At 49.0% G+C, this 17,844-nt stretch overlaps 1 protein-coding gene across 1 annotated transcript in view; it reads right to left on the reverse strand.

Annotated features, from left to right (window-relative positions):
• Positions 1 to 9,707: 9,707 nt before the first annotated feature.
• Positions 9,708 to 17,844, reverse strand: part of FBLN1 (fibulin 1) — a 62,640-nt gene continuing 54,503 nt past the window's right edge. Inside the window, exon 15 of the mRNA XM_017850772.1 lies at positions 9,708 to 10,158. Within this exon, the coding sequence (XP_017706261.1) occupies positions 9,804 to 10,158 (355 nt within the window). The 3' untranslated portion in view covers positions 9,708 to 9,803. The remainder of the gene's footprint in view (positions 10,159 to 17,844) is intronic.

Consider the following 17,844-nt stretch of genomic DNA (forward strand, 5'->3'; position numbering starts at 1 on the left):
AATGGCTCCTGTAGGCCAAGCCCTCAGCTGACGCTGAGGGAGGCCCTAGGGGGCCCTGGGACCCCCAAGCCCATTCACTCACCTTCAGGGCGGGTGAACTCGCGGAAGGTGGGCAGCGAGATGACGGTGTGGGAGATGGTGTGCACGGGGTCGAACACGCACGTGACATCATTGGGGCGGCAGGACTTGATGCAGCGGACCGTGTCTGTCTTCTCTTGTTGGAGCCTGAGGGGAACCACAGCACACAAGGCTGACGGGGAAGCTGGGACAGCAGCTCCTACAGGGGCCGAGGTCCAGGGAGGAGGGGCAGGTGGCCAGGCCAGGGACATCTGTCCCAGAGACAGCTCTGTCAGAGAACGACAGTGGTCTCTGCAGCCTGGCTGCTCTGTGGGGAGGTTCCTGGCCCTTCCTGCAAACTGGAGCGGGACCTAAATGCCAGAAACACCCTCTGGCTTCCATGTGCCCTGGCGGATAAGCACAGCTTGGAAATTTGTCAGTTGCACGAACTGAGCATCAATATCCACAACCACAAAATAGAGTCACAGGTTTACTCGCCCAACAAATACGTTTTGAGTGCCAGGCGCCAGGTGCTAGGGACAGCAAAGTGAACAAGGGACACACAGTCCCGCCTTCTCAGAGCCCACAGTGAGGCTGGGCAGCAGGGTAGTAAACGAAGGAGCAGATAGCATCAAGCTCGGTGCCAAGCTCGGTGCCAAGCTCGGTGCCCAGCACAGCGAAGTCAATTCCACATCACCAGGCGACGGGGAGGCAGGAGAAGAGGGTACAGTCTCTCAGAGGTCTGGCTTCCAGCTACTGTGCCAGACAGATTTTTAAAACCTCTTGATTATAAAATAAAACGCGGATACAAAATTACACAAAACGAAAGTATAGTTTAACGCGTTATTATAAGGCAAATGCCTTTATAATGACCACCCAGGTCAAGAAAGAGAACTTGGCCAGCCACCAAAGGCCCCACAACTGCCAGATGGAACTCAACTCCTCCTGCGTCCCAGAAGCGACCCCTAGCCTGAGTCCCACGGCAGTACCCTACCTGGGTTTCTTCATAGTTTCCTCACATAAGCGTGCATCTCTAGACACAATCATTCAGACTTCTCCATCAACACGTTTTTGCTCTGCCTTTTACGTTCATTTTAATCTACAGGTTTCTTCTCCGTTTGTTTGTTTGTTTGTTTGTTTGTTTGTTTTATTTATGACGGAGTTTAACTCTTGTTGCCCGGGCTGGAGTACAACGGCGCAATCTTGGCTCACCGCAGCCTCCACCTCCCGGGTTCAAGCAATTCTCCTGCCTCAGCCTCCCAAGTAACTGGGATTACCGGCATGTACCATCATGCCTGGCTAATTTTTTGTATTTAGTAGAGATGGGGTTTCACCACGTTGGTCGGGCTGGTCTTGAACTCCTGACCTCAGGTGACCCATCTGCCTTGGCCTCCCAAAGTGTTGGGATTACAGGCACGAGCCACCGTGCCCAGCCTCCTTTATTTCCCATACAACTTATCTATTAAAGAACCTGAAGAATTTGAGCTGTTGCGTCCTACAGGCTGGACTTTGTTGATTGCATCGTCATGGTGCAGTTCAGCATGGTCCTCTGTCCACTGATTTCCTGGACATTGGCAGCCGAATCCAGAGACCTGATGCCACGCAGGCCCAGTCCCTTTTCGCAAGACGGTAGGTGGTAGTGTGTCTTCAGTGAGAGCCACACAGTGACTGGCTGCCTGTCTGTGAGGACAGCATCTACTGATGCTCAAGGCTTATGCCCACTGATTCATTAAGGATTGCAAAATGCTGATAGTCTGGTTCTACCACTTCATTTCCATTTATTAGCTGGAACACTCCTGTAAAGAGATGCTTCCCTCTATGTGCTATTGTGATTTTTTTTTTTTTTTTTTTTTTTTTTTTGAGACGGAGTCTCGCTCTGTCGCCCAGGCTAGAGTGCTGTGGTGCAATCTCGGCTTACTGCAACCTCCTCCTCCCAGGTTCAGGAGATTCTCCTGCCTCAGCCTTCTGAGTAGCTGGGACTACAGGCGCACACCACCATGCCCAGCTAATTTTTGTATTTTTAGTAGAGATGGGGTTTCACCATGCTGGTCAGGCTAGTCTCGAGCTCCTGACGTTGTGATCTGCCCACCTCGGCCTCCCAAAGTGCTGGGATTATAGGCATGAGCCATAGCGCCCGGCCTGTTTTTGTTTTTAGTGAGAAATGGCTTATCAAGACCACAGTCTGGATACTAGGGAGGCTCAGTGCTAGGGGGTTGGTCATTGTTTCTAGGCCTCTTCAGTGGACATTTAAAAAAATAATATACACCAAGAGTTCGTACTGATATCCAATTCAAAATAAGCACCATATGGTTTTTAATTAATCTCTTCTGAATTACAAAGGCATATTCTTTCTTCCACATCAGAATCCTGGTCCTCAAGGACATACAGTATTCCATCATTATTCCACATTACCTCCACAGTAGCCTCAGGATGACCATTCTAAAGCTACCATGACTAACATAATTATGGAAAATAATTTTTGATATACTCTCCCTATTCAGCTCAGAGTTTAAAAATAAATGTGCTATGTCTAGGTTGTCTGAGCTATCCAGTAATTCATACTACACTCTTTTCCTTATAACACTCATTTAGTTGTGGTTCTAGAAGTAACTAAAAGTTTAATGCTTGCATGGTCATAATAGTTTGTGCTCTTTGTACATGAAAGTCAGTTTTGCTAGGTATAAAATTCTGGGCTTACCTTTTCTTGAGTGTCCTTAATATGTTATTTATTTTATTTTAGCATAAAGTATTGCTGTCAAAGAGTCTAATGAGAACATATTTTTTTCCCTTGTAAGTCACTTACTGTTTTTGTTTAAATGTTCATAGTTTATTTTTCCCTCCTTTTCTTTCTTTCTTCTTTTTTTTTTTTTTTTTTTTTTTTTTTTTTTTTTTTTGAGACTCTTGTTGCCCAGGTTGGAATGCAGTGGTGTGATCTCGGCTCCCTGCAACCTCTGCCTCCCAGGTTTAAGCAATTCTTCTGCCTCAGCCTCCTGAGCAGCCGAGGTTACAGACGTGCACCACCATGCTAATTTTTTGTATTTTTAGTAGATACTGGTTTTCATCATGTTGGTCAAGCTGGTCTCGAACTCCTGACCTTGTGATCTGCCCACCTTGGCCCCTAAAGTGCTGTGATTACAGGCTTGAGCCACCACACCTGGCCTTCCTCCTTTTCTTTAAAGTACAATAATGACACAAGAATGTGTCTTGGTTGTGCTTGTTGATATTCTCAGGTGTGCTATATGTGTTTTCAATGTGGAATTTCAAATCTCTTTTTTAATTTATGGGAAGTTTCTTTGAGATCATTTACAGTACTTTCCCCCATGGATTCAGCTTCTTCTGCAGGGAGTCCTATTATCTAAATGTCAGATCTTCTTATAGATTTTGAATATTTGTTACTTTTTCTTCAAGCTTTTCATCTCTTGTTATTTCTTCCTTGATTTTTAAAAATGTTGGTCTTTTCAACTTCTATTTATCCGTTTATTCACTTTTGTGTTCCGTCTAGTTTAGTATTTACACCTAAAATGTTTAACTTTTTGTTCCTTTGGTCTATTACTTTATTTCTCAGTTTTCTTCTAATTCTGACTCGATTTTCTTTTATCTTTCTTTCTTTCTTTCTTTCTTTTTTTTTTTTTTTGAGACAGTCTTTCTCTGTCACCCAGGCCAGAGGACAGTGGCATAATCTTGGCTCACTGCAACCTCCGCCTCCCAGGTTCAAGTGATTCTCCTGCCTCAGCCTCCCGAGTAGCTGGGATTACAGGCACCTGCCACCACGCTTGGCTAATTTTTGTATTCTTAGTAGAGAGGCGGTTTCACCATGTGGGCCAGGCTGCTCTTGAACTCTCGACCTTGTGATCCACCCAGCTCGGCCTCCCAAAGTGCTGAGATTACAGGTGTGAGTGACCACATCCGGCCCCTAATCTCTTCTTATAAGAACTCCTGTTGTACTGGATTAGGGCCAATTCATATGATCTCACTTTTACCTTAATTACCTTGTTGAACGTGACCACATTTGGAGATAGGGACTTTAGAGGTATTAGGGATTAGGAATTCAACATATGAATTTGGGGGGGACACAATTCAGCCCCTAACACTTTGTACAGGTGTCATGGTTTGCATTATGTCCTTCCAAGAAAGATGGCAAAGTTCCATCCCCAGTGCCTCAGAATGTGACCTTATTGGGAACTACGGTCATTGAAGATATAATTAGTTTAGATGAGGTCACACTGGAGTAGGGTGGGCCCCTGATCCAAGATGACCGATATCTTTATAAGAAGAGGGGCTATGTGATGACAAAGACACACAAGATCATGTGATGATAAAGGCAGAGATTGCAGCGATGTAGCTGCAAGCCAAGGAACACCAATGATGACCAAAAAACCTCCAGGAGCTGGGACAAGTCATGCTCCTAGAGGAGCACTCTCATACAGAAGAGGCATTCCGCTACAGAAGACGCATTCCCCTACAGAAGGAGCACTCCCCTACAGAAGAGGCACTCCCCTACAGAAGGAGCACTCCCCTACAGAAGAGGCACTCCCCTACAGAAGGAGCACTCCCCTACAGAAGAGGCACTCCCCTACAGAAGAGGCACTCCCCTACAGAAGGAGCACTCCTCACCAGAAGAGGCATTCCCCTGGTGGTTTCAGAGGAAGTGCAGCCCTGCTGATATCTTGATTTTTGACTTCTGGCCTCCAGAACCACGAAACGATACATTTCTATTATTTTAAGCCACCCAGTCTATAGTACTTTGTTATAGAAACTCATCCATGGAATTTGAACTTGATGCTTTTGGGTTGATCCTCTTTAGAGGAAATTAGTTTTCCTGGAATTTGGGAGAGAGTTGCATTCACAGTTCTCTTCCTGACTTTGCAGAGCTCACCTCCTGACATTCTTCCACATTTACCTGGACCTTCTCTTCCCACAATGGTCTCTTTCCTACACAATTTCTGTTCCATTTCCAGCAGTCTCTCCCTCAACCTTAGGGGGACCTGTGGTGGCAAACATTCAAAAGCTTCCAAGAGTGAGCCTGCGCCAGCCCCTCCCTCCCTCCCACTGGCTCTGTGCACATTCTGGCCCCTGGAGTGAGCAAAACGCCTCCCAGTTTCAGCTGCTGTTCCCTCAAAGTGCCTAGTGCACTTTCTGAGGACACCTGTTGATTAGTTTGGGGTTCTGCCACTGTTTTTTCCTGCACAGATGCCAAAGTCATGCAGGTGGGCCTGAATGGCAGACCTTGTTTAGTTGTAAATGTTTTCCATGGAGTTTTATTTTCCTATCTAGTTGTCTGGGTGTTTTTTGGTTGGAATCCAGAGAACTTCAGAAATAATGCATCTATATCTTTCCAGAGTCTCTATGCTACACGTTTTGCATATCTTTTTTTTTTTTTTTTTTTTTTTTTGAGACAAAGTCTCACTCCATCGCCTAGGCTGGAGTGTGGTGGCACAATCTTGGCTTACTGGAATCTCTGTGTCCCAGGTTCAAGCAGTTCTTCTGCCTCAGCTTCCTGAGTAGCTGAGATTACAGGTGTGTGCCACCATGCCTGGCTAATTTTTGTATTTTTAGTAAAGACAGGGTTTCATCATGTTGACCAGGCTGGTCTCGAACTCCCAACCTTCAGTGATCTGCCTGCCTTGGCCTCCCAAAGTGCTGGGATTACAGGCATGAGCCACCATACCTGGCCCATTTTGCATATCTTATTTCATTCCAGCCTCACAGCCCTTTCCTCCTTACCACACTGCCTCCTCTAGCTAGTAAGATATCCTGTTCTGGGTTTGGGAATGGCAGAGCGGGCTCCGTGAGATGGGGCTGGAGCAACAGTCTCATTCACTCCAGGGATGCTGCTGCCTCTTCCCAGCATTTGCTACAGTGCGGGACATGCGTTCAGAGCACAGACCCCAGCCCAGGCTGCCTGCGTTCGAATCCCAGCCCCACTGGATACCAGCTGTGGAACTTTGGGCAAGTTCCTTCACCTTTCTGTGCCTCCCTGTCCTCCCCGTGGAATGGGGATATTAAGAGTGCTTGCCTCCCTAGGCTGCTGTGAGGAGTAAACGAATTACGTGCTTGGAACAGCACCTGTCTCGTGGTCAGCACTATAGCTGTTGGAGTTGTTATTATTATCATTACAATAAAAATCACCCTTATTACTGTCTTTGCTCCTCAGGAGCTTGATTTACTAGTGACACAGCCAGGAACGCACAGGTCTAGGAATCAAAAGTGATGTCAGTTCCACATATGACCTTGGATCCATCCAAACTCTCTGAATCTTCATCCTCGTTTCAATGAAGAGCCACACGAACACCCAGTTACCTTCCAATGAATGAAGAAACCCACATTCACACTGACGGAGCGCCTACTCTGTATCAGGCGCTGCCTGCTGGATTATTTCAGGCCATCTTCAAAATCAACCATGAGGTGGGCCTTGAGGCTCTGAAAGGCTGACGACGTATCCAGGGTCACAGAACTGGCAAATGGCAAGAAGGAAATTCAACCTCCTGCTCTTATTTCGCTTTTCCTGCACGGTGTCCTCTCTCAGCAGCATGAGCTGGGAACATGGCTAAGGAGCCCCAAGGAGCTGCGGGACAGGGGTGAGCACTCAGGTCATTCAGCTGTCACTCCCACGGTGCGCTCAGGCACACACACAAACCTCGGTGGGGTCCCAAAATGCAACGGGGCCCCTCAGGAGGCAGGGAGCTCCACACACAGGAGAGTCCCTCGGTGGGAATGTTGCAGAGCTTCCGGAAGGGAGGAGCCACAGGAAGCTGTGGAAGGTCACTGGGTGGCCTCCAAAGCTCCTGAGAGGTTTCCCTCACCTCTTCACATTCCCATGCACATGAAGGCAAAGGTGTTCCTTCTGGCCTGAGTGATCCGACCCATGACAAATGGATGACTGAATAGGACAAGAACCCCTGCTGTGGCTTGCTGGCTAAACAGAGGAGACCATTTTTATTAATTAATTTATTTTTTTGAGACAGAGTCTCACTCTTGTTGCCCAGGCTGGTGTGCAATAGTCCAGTCTCAGCTCACTGCAATCTCTGCCTCCTGGGCTCAAGCGACTCTCCTGCCTCAGCCTCCCGAGTAGCTGGGATTACAGGCACTCGCCACCATACCCAGCTAATTTTGTATTTTAGTAGAGACAGGGTTTCTCCATGTTGGCCAGGCTGGTCTCAAACTCCTGACCCTCAGGTGATCTGCCCGCCTCGGCCTCCCAAAGTGCTGGGATTACAGGCGTGAGCCACCGCACCCGGCCGAGAAGAAGATATTTGAACTAAGCCTTAAAAATGCTACCCATCCATCCATCCATCCATCCATCCATCCATCCATCCATCGGTCTGCCCATCCATCCATCCACCCACATGTTTATTCAGATGTGTACTGAGCTCCTTCTTCAGGCCAAACACTGCAAAGTTGCAGAGAATACAGAAATTAACCAGACACAATCCCCGCCTTCAAAGAGCCCGTCTAGAGGGGACTAAGAAACAGCCACAACACAATGGGGTAAATGCTCTGATGGAGGAGCCCGGGGCCAGGGGAGCTCAGGCTAACTGCATTGACGAGGTCACTTCTGAGCCAAGTCTGCAAGGAGAATGGCAGTCTGCAGGGGGACAGCATGGCACATGCTAAAGCCACAAGAAGGCAGATTCAGGGAAGTGCAAGCCCCTCCGTGGGGCCAGGGCACAAGCACATGGATGAGCTGGAGTGGGGCAGATGCAGCTCAAAGGGTGGGCAGAGGCCAGATCAGGCCAGGCCTCCAATGCCATTGCAAGGAGGCTATGCTTCATCTGCTAGGAAAAGACAACCATGGAAGGTTCTAAGGAAGATCAGACCATCGTAACCAGACTGGTCTTTCGGAGAGGCTCTTGGACTGCATCTTGGAGAATGTACTAGAATATGGGAGACTCGAGGCTGATGCAGACCAGGCATGATCAGAGAGAGGGCCAGGAGACAAAGTGGCGAGGGCCACGGGGAAAAGGGCTCGTGCTCCCATGGCACAATCACAGCTGCCTCAGCGTGAGGTGTGGGGCTATCTGTCTGTCCAGGTCCATCTTCCTCACTAGGCATCAAGGTGGGCATCCCCCAATCCCTGCTTCCATGGAAGAACCCTGCGGTCCTCTTTACTTGACCCTGCTGGGGTGTTCTGCCTTCCCCGCTTGGATTTCTGCCTGGAGACAGTGTCAGCAGTGTCACAGCCACCGAAATGCTAGTGACATAAGCCAGGGCTGGCAGAGTCATCTGTTCCCTGAACAGACATTGACAGAGCACCTTCTGCACGTGAGATGTTTTGCAAGGAGCTGGGAACACCGTACTGAATGAGACAGACCTGGTCCCTGCCTTCACAGAGCCTTCTGGAAGGTGGGGAAGACAAACGTGAAACGCAAGTCAACAGGAACTGCAGCCTGTCACAAGCACCACGAAGGAAAAGGGTCATGAGAACGACGGACAGAGAAAACAGAAGCCAGGGGTGGCAGCGAAGGCCTCTCTGAGGAAGGCACATGAGCTTAAGCAACATTCAGGCCAAGGGTGCAAAGCACAGGCCAGGAGCCCGAGGCAGCAGTGCTTGCAGCATGGCTCAAGGTAAGTGGGCAAGGACAGAACAAATTAAGACCAGGCTGGAGATTGCATGCAAGGACTAAATTAGGCATGGCCTTCAGACATCTTAAGGATCTGGAGGCCTTAACCCAAATAGAAAGGAAGCCAGGAACGGTTTTAGGCAGAGGCTAAAAGATCATTCCAGCTACAAAGCCAAGAATGAGCTGTAGGGGAGGTGAATGGACGCTGAGAGCAGCGGAGGCGGAGAGGTGACTGGCTTGGCTGGACCATGATGGAGGAGACGGAGGGAGGAAGGGGGTTAAGGCCCTCAGTGGAGCTATTATGGCAGAACGCAACAGCCAGATCTACGGAGTCAGTAAACCAGGGCTTGGATACCAGCTGTGTAATCTTGGGCAAATCACTTGCCCTCCCTGAGTCTCCCATGAGGATGGCCACTTGCCTGGCAGCACTGGTGTAAGGGCCTATGGAGGGTCCTGTGAGCACCACATGTATTGTGTGGGCCTTTGCCTCCCCCTGGCAAAGGGCCAGCATTCTCAGTGGGCACAAACAACTTCACTGAGGCAAGAGCTGCATCCTAGAAGCCACAACCGCATTCCATGTTTCTGCACTGCAGATTTGGGCTTCTGATCAAGACAAACAGAACAGGAGGCTTGAATCTCAGGAGAGAGCTTTCTCGTCTCAGTGAAACGCTCACCTCCTGGGATACAGCAGAGAACCAGGCAGGGGCCAGCAGACCCGCTTCCTCAACCTGGCGTGGCCACAGCAGGTCAAGCAACCTTGGCCAACCCTTCCCCTTCTCTCTGGGCCTCAGTTTCCACATCTGTAAAATGAGAGGGGACTGTGCTCAGCAAATCTGAGGGCCCTTCTCCACCACCACCTTTATTCTTTGGGTTCAACACAAATGAAGATGAGTTAACACATGTGAAATGATGTGCCTGGCCCGGCCTCCCTGTCGGTACAGTGGGCTCTGTGAACAGGGACCCACTCATGGGGAGCACTCCTCAGTCAGCCCTCGGGGGTACCAGGCGGCGGCCAGTGCCCAGCTCACCCCCAGGTAACAAGCGGCACAGACTCCCAACCATGCCAAATAAAACCAAGGCACGCGAGGCTCACGGTGTGGGACGCTTGCTAAGACTTTATTAACGCCCGGGAGGGCGGGGTTAGGAAAGCAACAGGAGGGAGACCCCGCGACGCGAAGCGAGTGCTCAGAGCTCTGCAGACACAAAGATGAAAAGCTTGGCCACAAAGGAGCTGACGGTGCCGTGGCGATAGAGATCCATCTTGACGGTCAGGAGCAAGTCCCTGGGCTCGGGGACAGGCTTGGTGAGGGCCACCACCCCGCTGTGGGGGCTCACCTTCCGGGTGGTGAAAAAGCCCTCCTCATTGCCGCCGGTGATGGCCAGCTGCATGCTGTCCCCGGGGACAGCACTGGAGGGGCCCATGCGAAAAACCACCGCGGGCGCTTGGATGTTGGTGGGGAAAGAGAGGTGGTAGTAGGTTATTCTCAGAGGCAGCTTGGAGCACTCCCGATTCTCATGGCAAGGCAAGCGCTCACAGCGGCTGCAAGAAAAGTGGGCAGAGAGACAAGAAGAGGGTTAGGGCCGGTCCAGCAAGCGGAGAAACGGCAGAGCGCAGGGATGCGGGGCTGGCAGGCGGGGCCTCCCGCCGCCCCTCTGGCTGATTCAGCCAACACGAAGGGCGCCCCTCACTCACCTGCGGGAGGCGCCGTGGACCTCCAGGCTGCTGATTCAGGCACTAGCCTCTTCCAACACCGTCTGGGGCACTGGGTGGCTGGGAGACCAAGGGCTGTGCCCGAAGTGAGGTGCGTCCCCTCCTCACTGGCAGAGCCCCACCCCACGGGCACTCCACAGGCACACCCTTGCCCTTCCCAGGCCCTCGCCCAGGCAGTGGCCAGGGCTACACAGGGATCTTGGGTGGGTCTCAGAGGTGACCCGTGAAATGACTATCTCTGCCACTAGCAAACAGAGCTGCTGCCGTTCACCAAGTGCTCAGCTCTTCCTCACCACACACTCTCTAGTGTGATCACTGCCACCACACCATGACGGTGGCTTCGGTGATATTTTTCACATGAGGACACTGAGGCTCAGAAAGAATGTGGCCTTCCCACTTCCGAAGGTCACAGAGTGAGGGAGGGAGCCCTATCTATGCTCAGTATTTCCTGTCACTAAGCCCTTGTATTCCAGGCCAGTACCCCATCTGGGTCCACAGGGCCAGTTCAGGGCTTGGATTGGAAATGGGGACAGATCCCAACTTCCTGTAATAGAAACAGAGATAGGTCCTAACTTTGTAGGTGGAGACAGGGGTGGGTCCTAATTTCCTGCAGTGGAGACTGGGACGGGTCCTGTGATGGTTAATACAGAGTGTCAACTTGATTGGATTGAAGGATACAAAGTATTGATCCTGGGTGTGTCTGTGAAGGTGTTGCCAAAAGACAGTCACATTTGAGTCAGTGGGCTGGGAAAGGCAGACCCACCCTCAATCTGGGTGGGCATCAACTAATCAGCTACCAGCACAGCTACAGCATAAGCAGGTAGAAAAATGTGAAAAGAGAGACTGGCCTAGCCTCCCAGCCTACATCTTTCTCCTGTGCTGGATGCTTCCCGCCCTCGAACATTGGACTCCAAGTTCTTCAGCTTTGGGACTCGGACAGGCTCTCCCTGCTCCTCAGCCTTCAGATGGCCGATTGTGGGACCTTGTGATCATGTGAGTTAATGCTTAATAAACTGCCCTTTATATATACATATTCCATTAGTTCCGTCCCTCTAGAGAACCCTAACTACTACAGATTTGGGTACCAGGAATGGTTCTAGAGGAACAGAATATTAAAGATGGAGTTCTTTCATTGGTTTTGGGGTTTCTGGAGTTGGCTGGTTAATGATTAGACCCAAAAATGCTAAGGACTCGACTTACAATAGTATGGAGAACACTGATAGTCCTTGGCGTGAACTGTTTAGAAAGTTATGCAAAATAAATGCATGTGAAACTTCTGATTCATCGCTCGTGAGAGGCAAGTTTAGTGACTCTATACATAATACCTTTGATCATATGTGGAGAACCAAGGAACATAATGAAGCTGGTTGTTTGCTCCTAAGTTCAGTGGACAAAGTGATGAAAGAATATGATGAACTCAGGGATTCTGTCTCCTGGCTTCAGAAGCAGATACTGAGCTTCAAATCTGCTACGACTGCCCTGAGTGAGAGTCTTATCTCCCGTAGAGGAAGAGCTGAAATTGTGGAAAAACAGACACCAGCTCTTATCATGCGAGTGGCTGATCTGCAATGAAAGATGCAGGCACAGCCTCGCCAGGTGTCTACTGTTAGTGAGGGCACTGATGGGAAGAGAATGGAACCCTGCAACTTGGAATGGGGATGTGTGGGAGGAGCCTGATGAAGCTAGGGACACTGAGTTTGTAGACTCTGATGAACATTTTTTGCCAGAAGAAGCAGCTTAACAGCTTCCCCATCCCCAGTAGTGGCAACATCCCCTCCCCTACCCGTCAGCCTTTCCACCTTTGTCTGAGGAGATAAACCCCGCTGCCTGAGGCAACAGTGATGGCCTCCTGTGAGGCAGCTGCCAGGGAAGATAATGTTGATTCTCCTCAGGAGCCACCCCTAACACCCCTGTTTGCCTCTAGACCTATAGCTAGACTAAAGTCCTGGCGGGCCCCTAGAGATGAGGTTGACAGTGTGACTCATGAGGCAGTGAGCTATACTCAAAAAGAACTGCTTGAGTTTTCTAATTTATAGAAACAAAAATCTGGAGAACAGGCACGAGAATGGATAGTAAGGGTGTTGGAGAATGGTGGAAGGAACATAGCATTGGATCAGGCTGAATTTACTGACTTAGGCCCACTAAGCAGGGACTCTGCATTTAATGTTGCAACTCAGGGAGTTAAAAAAGGTTCTAACAGTTTATTTGCTTGTTTAGTTGAGATATGGATGAAGAGATGGTCCCCTGTGAGCGAGCTGGAAATGCCCTGTCTTCCTCAGTTTAATGTAGAGGAAGGGATCCAAAGACTTAGGAAGATTGGGATGGTGGAGTGGATTAGTCACTTTAGACCTATTCATCCAAGCTGGGAGGGTCCAGAAGATATACCCTTGACCAATGCCTTTCAAAACAGATTTGTTTGTGAAGGCAGCACCTGCATCTTTGAAGAGCCCTGTAATTGCTCTTCTTAGTATGTCAGATCTAACAGTGGGAACCGCAGTTATTCAACTATAAAATTTAAATACAATGGAAATAATTGCATCCTGAGGTGGCAGTGGCCAGGTGGTAGCACTCAACCGTCAAAGGCAAAGTGGATGTAGCTACTGTAATGGACAGCAGAGGCAAAGCGGCAATTGGAATAGTCTGACTCATGTAGAGCTCTGGCATTGGCTAATTAATCACAGTGTTCCTAGAAGTGAAATTGATAAGAAGTCTACTGCATTCCTACTTGATTTGTATAAGCAGAAAACTTCTAGGTCACATGGACAAAAGACTAATTTGAATTATAAAAACAGAGACGCATGGCCCCTCAATCAATTTCCAGACTTGAACCAGTTTACAGACCCAGAACCCCTTAAATGAAGCGGAGGCCGGGTCCCCTTGAGGAAGGACCCCACTACATTATCGACAATTTATGCAGTGAATCTTTCTCCCATCTTTCCCCAAAGAGACCTCCGGCCTTTTACCAGAGTAACTGTGCACTGGGGAAAGGGAAATGATCAGACATTTAGGGGAATACTGGACAGTCTCCGAGCTGACGTTGATTCCAGAGGACTCAAAATGTCATCGTGGCCCCTCCAGTTAAATAGGGGCTTAAGGAAGTCAGGTAATTAATGGAGTTTTAGCTCAGGTCTGACTTACAGTGGGTTCCGTGGGTCCCCGGACCCATCCTGTGGTCATTTCCCCAGTGCCAGAATGCAAAATTGGCACAGACATACTTAGCAGCTGGCAGAACCCCCACACTGGCTCCCTGACTGGTAGGGTGTGGGCTTTTATGGTTGGAAAGGCCTAATGGAAGTCATGAGAGCTACCTCTACCTAGAAAAACAGTAAATCAAAAACAATATCGCATCCCTGGAGGGATTGAGGAGATTAGTGTCACCATGAAAAAATTGAAAGACTCAGGGGTGCTGTGATTCCCACCACATCCCCATTCAACTCTCCCATTTGGCCTGTGCAGAAGACAGATGGATCTTGGTGAATGGCAGTGGATTATCGTTAAGCTTAACCAAGTGGTGACTCCAATTGCGGCTGCTATAGCAGATGTGGTTTCCTTGCTTGAGCAAATTACCACATCTCTTGGTACCTGGTATGCAGCCACTGACTTGGCAAATGCGTTTTTCTCCATTCCTGTTCCAAGGCCCACCAGAAGCAATTTGTCTTCAGCTGGCAAGACCAGCAATATACCTTCACTGTCATACTTCAGGGGTGTATCAACTCTCTGGCTTGTGTCATAATCTTATTCATGTCATAATCTTATTCAGAGAGATCTTGATCGCATTTCGCTTCTGCAAGATATCACGCCGGTCCATTAAAATTGGTGGCATTATGCTGATTGGTTCCAGTGAGTGAGAAGTAGCAAACACACTGGACTTATTAGTGAGACATTGGCATGCCAGATGAAAAATAAATCCGATAATAAAATTCAGGGACCTTCTACCTCAGTAAAATTTCTAGGGGTCCAGTGGTTTGGGGCCTGTTGAGATATTCCTTCTACGGTGAAGGATAAGTTGCTGCATTTGGCCCCCACTACAACCAAGAAAGGGACACAACACCTAGTGAGCCTATTTTGATTTTGGAGGTAACACATTCCTCATTTGAGTATTACTCCAGTCCATTTATCAAGTGACCTGAAAGGCTGCCAGTTTTGAGTGGGGTCCAGAACAGAAGAAAGCTCTGCAACAGGTCCAGGCTGCTGTGAAAGCTGCTCTGCCACTTGGGCCATATGATCCAGCAGATCCAATGTTGCTTGAGGTGTCAGTGGCAGATAAGGATGCTGTCTGCAGCCTTTGGCAGGCCCTCATAGGTGAATCACAGTGGAGGTCTCTGGGCTTTCAGAGCAAGGCCCTGCCATCTTCTGCAGATAACTACTCTCCTTTTGAGAGACAGTTCTTGGCCTGTTACTGGGCCTTGGTGGAAACTGAATGTTTGACTCTGGGTCATCAAGTCACCATGTGACCTGAACTGCCTATCATGAACTGGGTGCTTTCTATCTATCTGGCCATAAAGTTGGTCATGCACAGCAGCATTCCATCATCAAATGGAAGTGGTACCTATGTGATCGGGCTTGAGCAGGTCTTGAAGGCACAAGTTAAGTTACATGAGGAAGTGGCTCAAATGCCCATGGTCTCCACTCCTGCCAGCTTGCCTTCTGTCCCCCATCCTGCACTGATAGCCTCATGCAGAGTTCCCAATAATCAGCTGACAGAGGGAGGGAAGACTAGGGCCTGGTTCACAGATGGTTCTGAACGATATGCTTGCACCACCCAAAAGTGAACAGCTGCAGCACTACAGCCCCTTTCTAGGGCATCCCTGAAGGACAGTGGCAAGGGGAAATCTTTCCAGTGGGCAGAACTTCAAGCAATGCACCTGGTTGTGCACTTTGCATGAAAGGAGAAATGATCAGATGTGCGATTATATACCGATATACTGATTCATGGGCTGTGGCCAATGGTTTGGCTGAATGGTCAGAGACTTGGAAGACGCATAATTGGAAAATTGGTGACAACGAAATTTGGGGAAGAGGTATGTGGATAGACCTCTTCTGAGTCAAAAACTGTGAAGATATTTGTATCACATGAGAGTGCTCACCATATCACTTAAAAGTGCTCAGCAGAGGAGGATTTTGTTCTTTTTTTTTTTGAGACGCAGTCTCGCTCTGTCGCCCAGGCTGGAGTGCAGTGGCCGGATCTCAGCTCACTGCAAGCTCCGCCTCCCAGGTTTACGCCATTCTCCTGCCTCAGCCTCCGGAGTAGCTGGGACTACAGGCGCCCGCCATCTCGCCTGGCTAGTTTTTTGTATTTTTTAGTAGAGACGGGGTTTCACCGTGTTAGCCAGGATGGTCTTGATCTCCTGACCTCGTGATCCGCCCGTCTCGGCCTCCCAAAGTGCTGGGATTACAGGCTTGAGCCACCGCGCCCGGTGAAGAGGAGGATTTTAATAAGCAAGTGGACAGGATGATTTGTTCTGTGGACACCACTCAGCCTCTTTCCCCAGCCACCCCTGTCATTGCCCAATGGGCCCATGAACGAAGTGGCCATGGTGGCAGGGATGGAGGTTATGCTTGGGCTCAGCAACATGGACTTCCACTCACCAAGGCTGACCTGGATATGGCCACTGCTGAGTGCCCAATCTGCCAGCAGCAGAGACCAACCCTGAGCCCTCGATATGGCACCATTCCTCAAGGTGATCAGCCAGCTACCTGGTGGCAGGTTGATTTTATTGGACCTCTTCCATCATGGAAAGGGCAGAGGTTTTTCCTCACTGGAATACATACTTACTCTGGATAGGGGTTTGCCTATCCTGCACACAATGCTTCTGCCAAGACTACCATCCGTGGGTTCACAGAATGCAAGCACTCACTTTATGGCTAAAGAGGTACAGCAATGGACTCATGCTCATAGAATTCACTGGTTTTACCATGTTGCCCGTTAGTCTTGAAACAGCAGATTGATAGAATGGTGGAATGGCCTTTTGAAGTCACAATTACAATGCCAACTAGGTGACAGTACTTTGCAGGGCTGGGGCAAAGTTCTCCAGAAGGCNAACCACTGCTGAATGCCCAACCTGCCAGCAACAGAGCACAACCCTGAGCCCTCGATATGGCACCATTCCGCAAGGTGATCAGCCAGCTACCTGGTGGCAGGTTGATTTTATTGGACCTCTTCCATCATGGAAAGGGCAGAGGTTTTCCTCACTGGAATACATACTTACTCTGGATAGGGGTTTGCCTATCCTGCACACAATGCTTCTGCCAAGACTACCATCCGTGGGTTCACAGAATGCAAGCACTCACTTTATGGCTAAAGAGGTACAGCAATGGACTCATGCTCATAGAATTCACTGGTTTTACCATGTTGCCCGTTAGTCTTGAAACAGCAGATTGATAGAATGGTGGAATGGCCTTTTGAAGTCACAATTACAATGCCAACTAGGTGACAGTACTTTGCAGGGCTGGGGCAAAGTTCTCCAGAAGGCCATGTATGCTCTGAATCAGCATCTAATATATGGCACTGTTTCTTCCATAGCCAGGATTCACGGGTCCAGGAATCCAAGGGTGGAAATGGAAGTGGCACCACTCACCATCACCCCTAGTGATCCATGAGCAAAATTTTTTCTTCCTATTCCTGCAACATTATGTTCTGCTGGCCTAGAGGTCTTAGTTTCAGAGGTCTTAGCTGCCACCAGGAGACACAACAATGATTCCATTAAACTGGAAATTAAGATTGCCACCTGGACACTTTGGGCTCCTCCTACCTTTAAGTCAACAGGTTAAGAAGGGAGTTACAGTGTTGGCTGGGGTGACTGACTCAGACTATCAAGATGAAATCAGTCTACTACTCCATAATGAAGATAAGTTAGAGTACGCAAGGAACACAGGAGATCCATTAGGGCATCTCTCAGTATTACCATGCCCTGTGATTAAGGTCAATGGGAAACTACAATAGCCCAATCCAGGCAGGACTACAAATGACCCAGACCCTTTAGGAATGAAGGTCTGGGTCACTCCACCGGGGAAAAACCATGATATACCAAAGTGCTTGCTGAAGGCAAAGGGAATACAGAATGGGTAGTAGAAGAAGGTAGTCATCAATACCAGCTAAGACCCATGTGACCAGTTGCAGAAACGAGGGCTGTATTTGTCATGAGTATTTCCTCCTTCTTTTGTTAAAAGCATGGCGAGGCGCTGTGGCTCATGCCTGTGATCCCAACACTTTGGGAGGCCGAGGTGGGCGGATCACTTCAGGTCAGGAGCTCGAGACCAGCCTGACCAACATGGTGAAACCTCGTCTCTACTTAAAATAGAAAAATTAGCTGGGTGTGGTGGCACACACCTGTAATCTCAGCTACTCAGGAGGCTGAGGCAGGAGAATCACTTGAACTTGGGAGGCGGAGGTTCTAGTGAGACAAAATCACACCACCACACTTAGCAACAGACGGAGACTCTGTCTCAACAAACAAACAAACAAACAAAAATGTTTGTGCATGTACACACTTGTACTAACAAAAATGTCTTCAT

This window comes from Rhinopithecus bieti, unplaced genomic scaffold, assembly GCF_001698545.2.
Source record: "Rhinopithecus bieti isolate Rb0 unplaced genomic scaffold, ASM169854v2 scaffold_32081, whole genome shotgun sequence".
Lineage (NCBI taxonomy): Eukaryota > Metazoa > Chordata > Mammalia > Primates > Cercopithecidae > Rhinopithecus > Rhinopithecus bieti.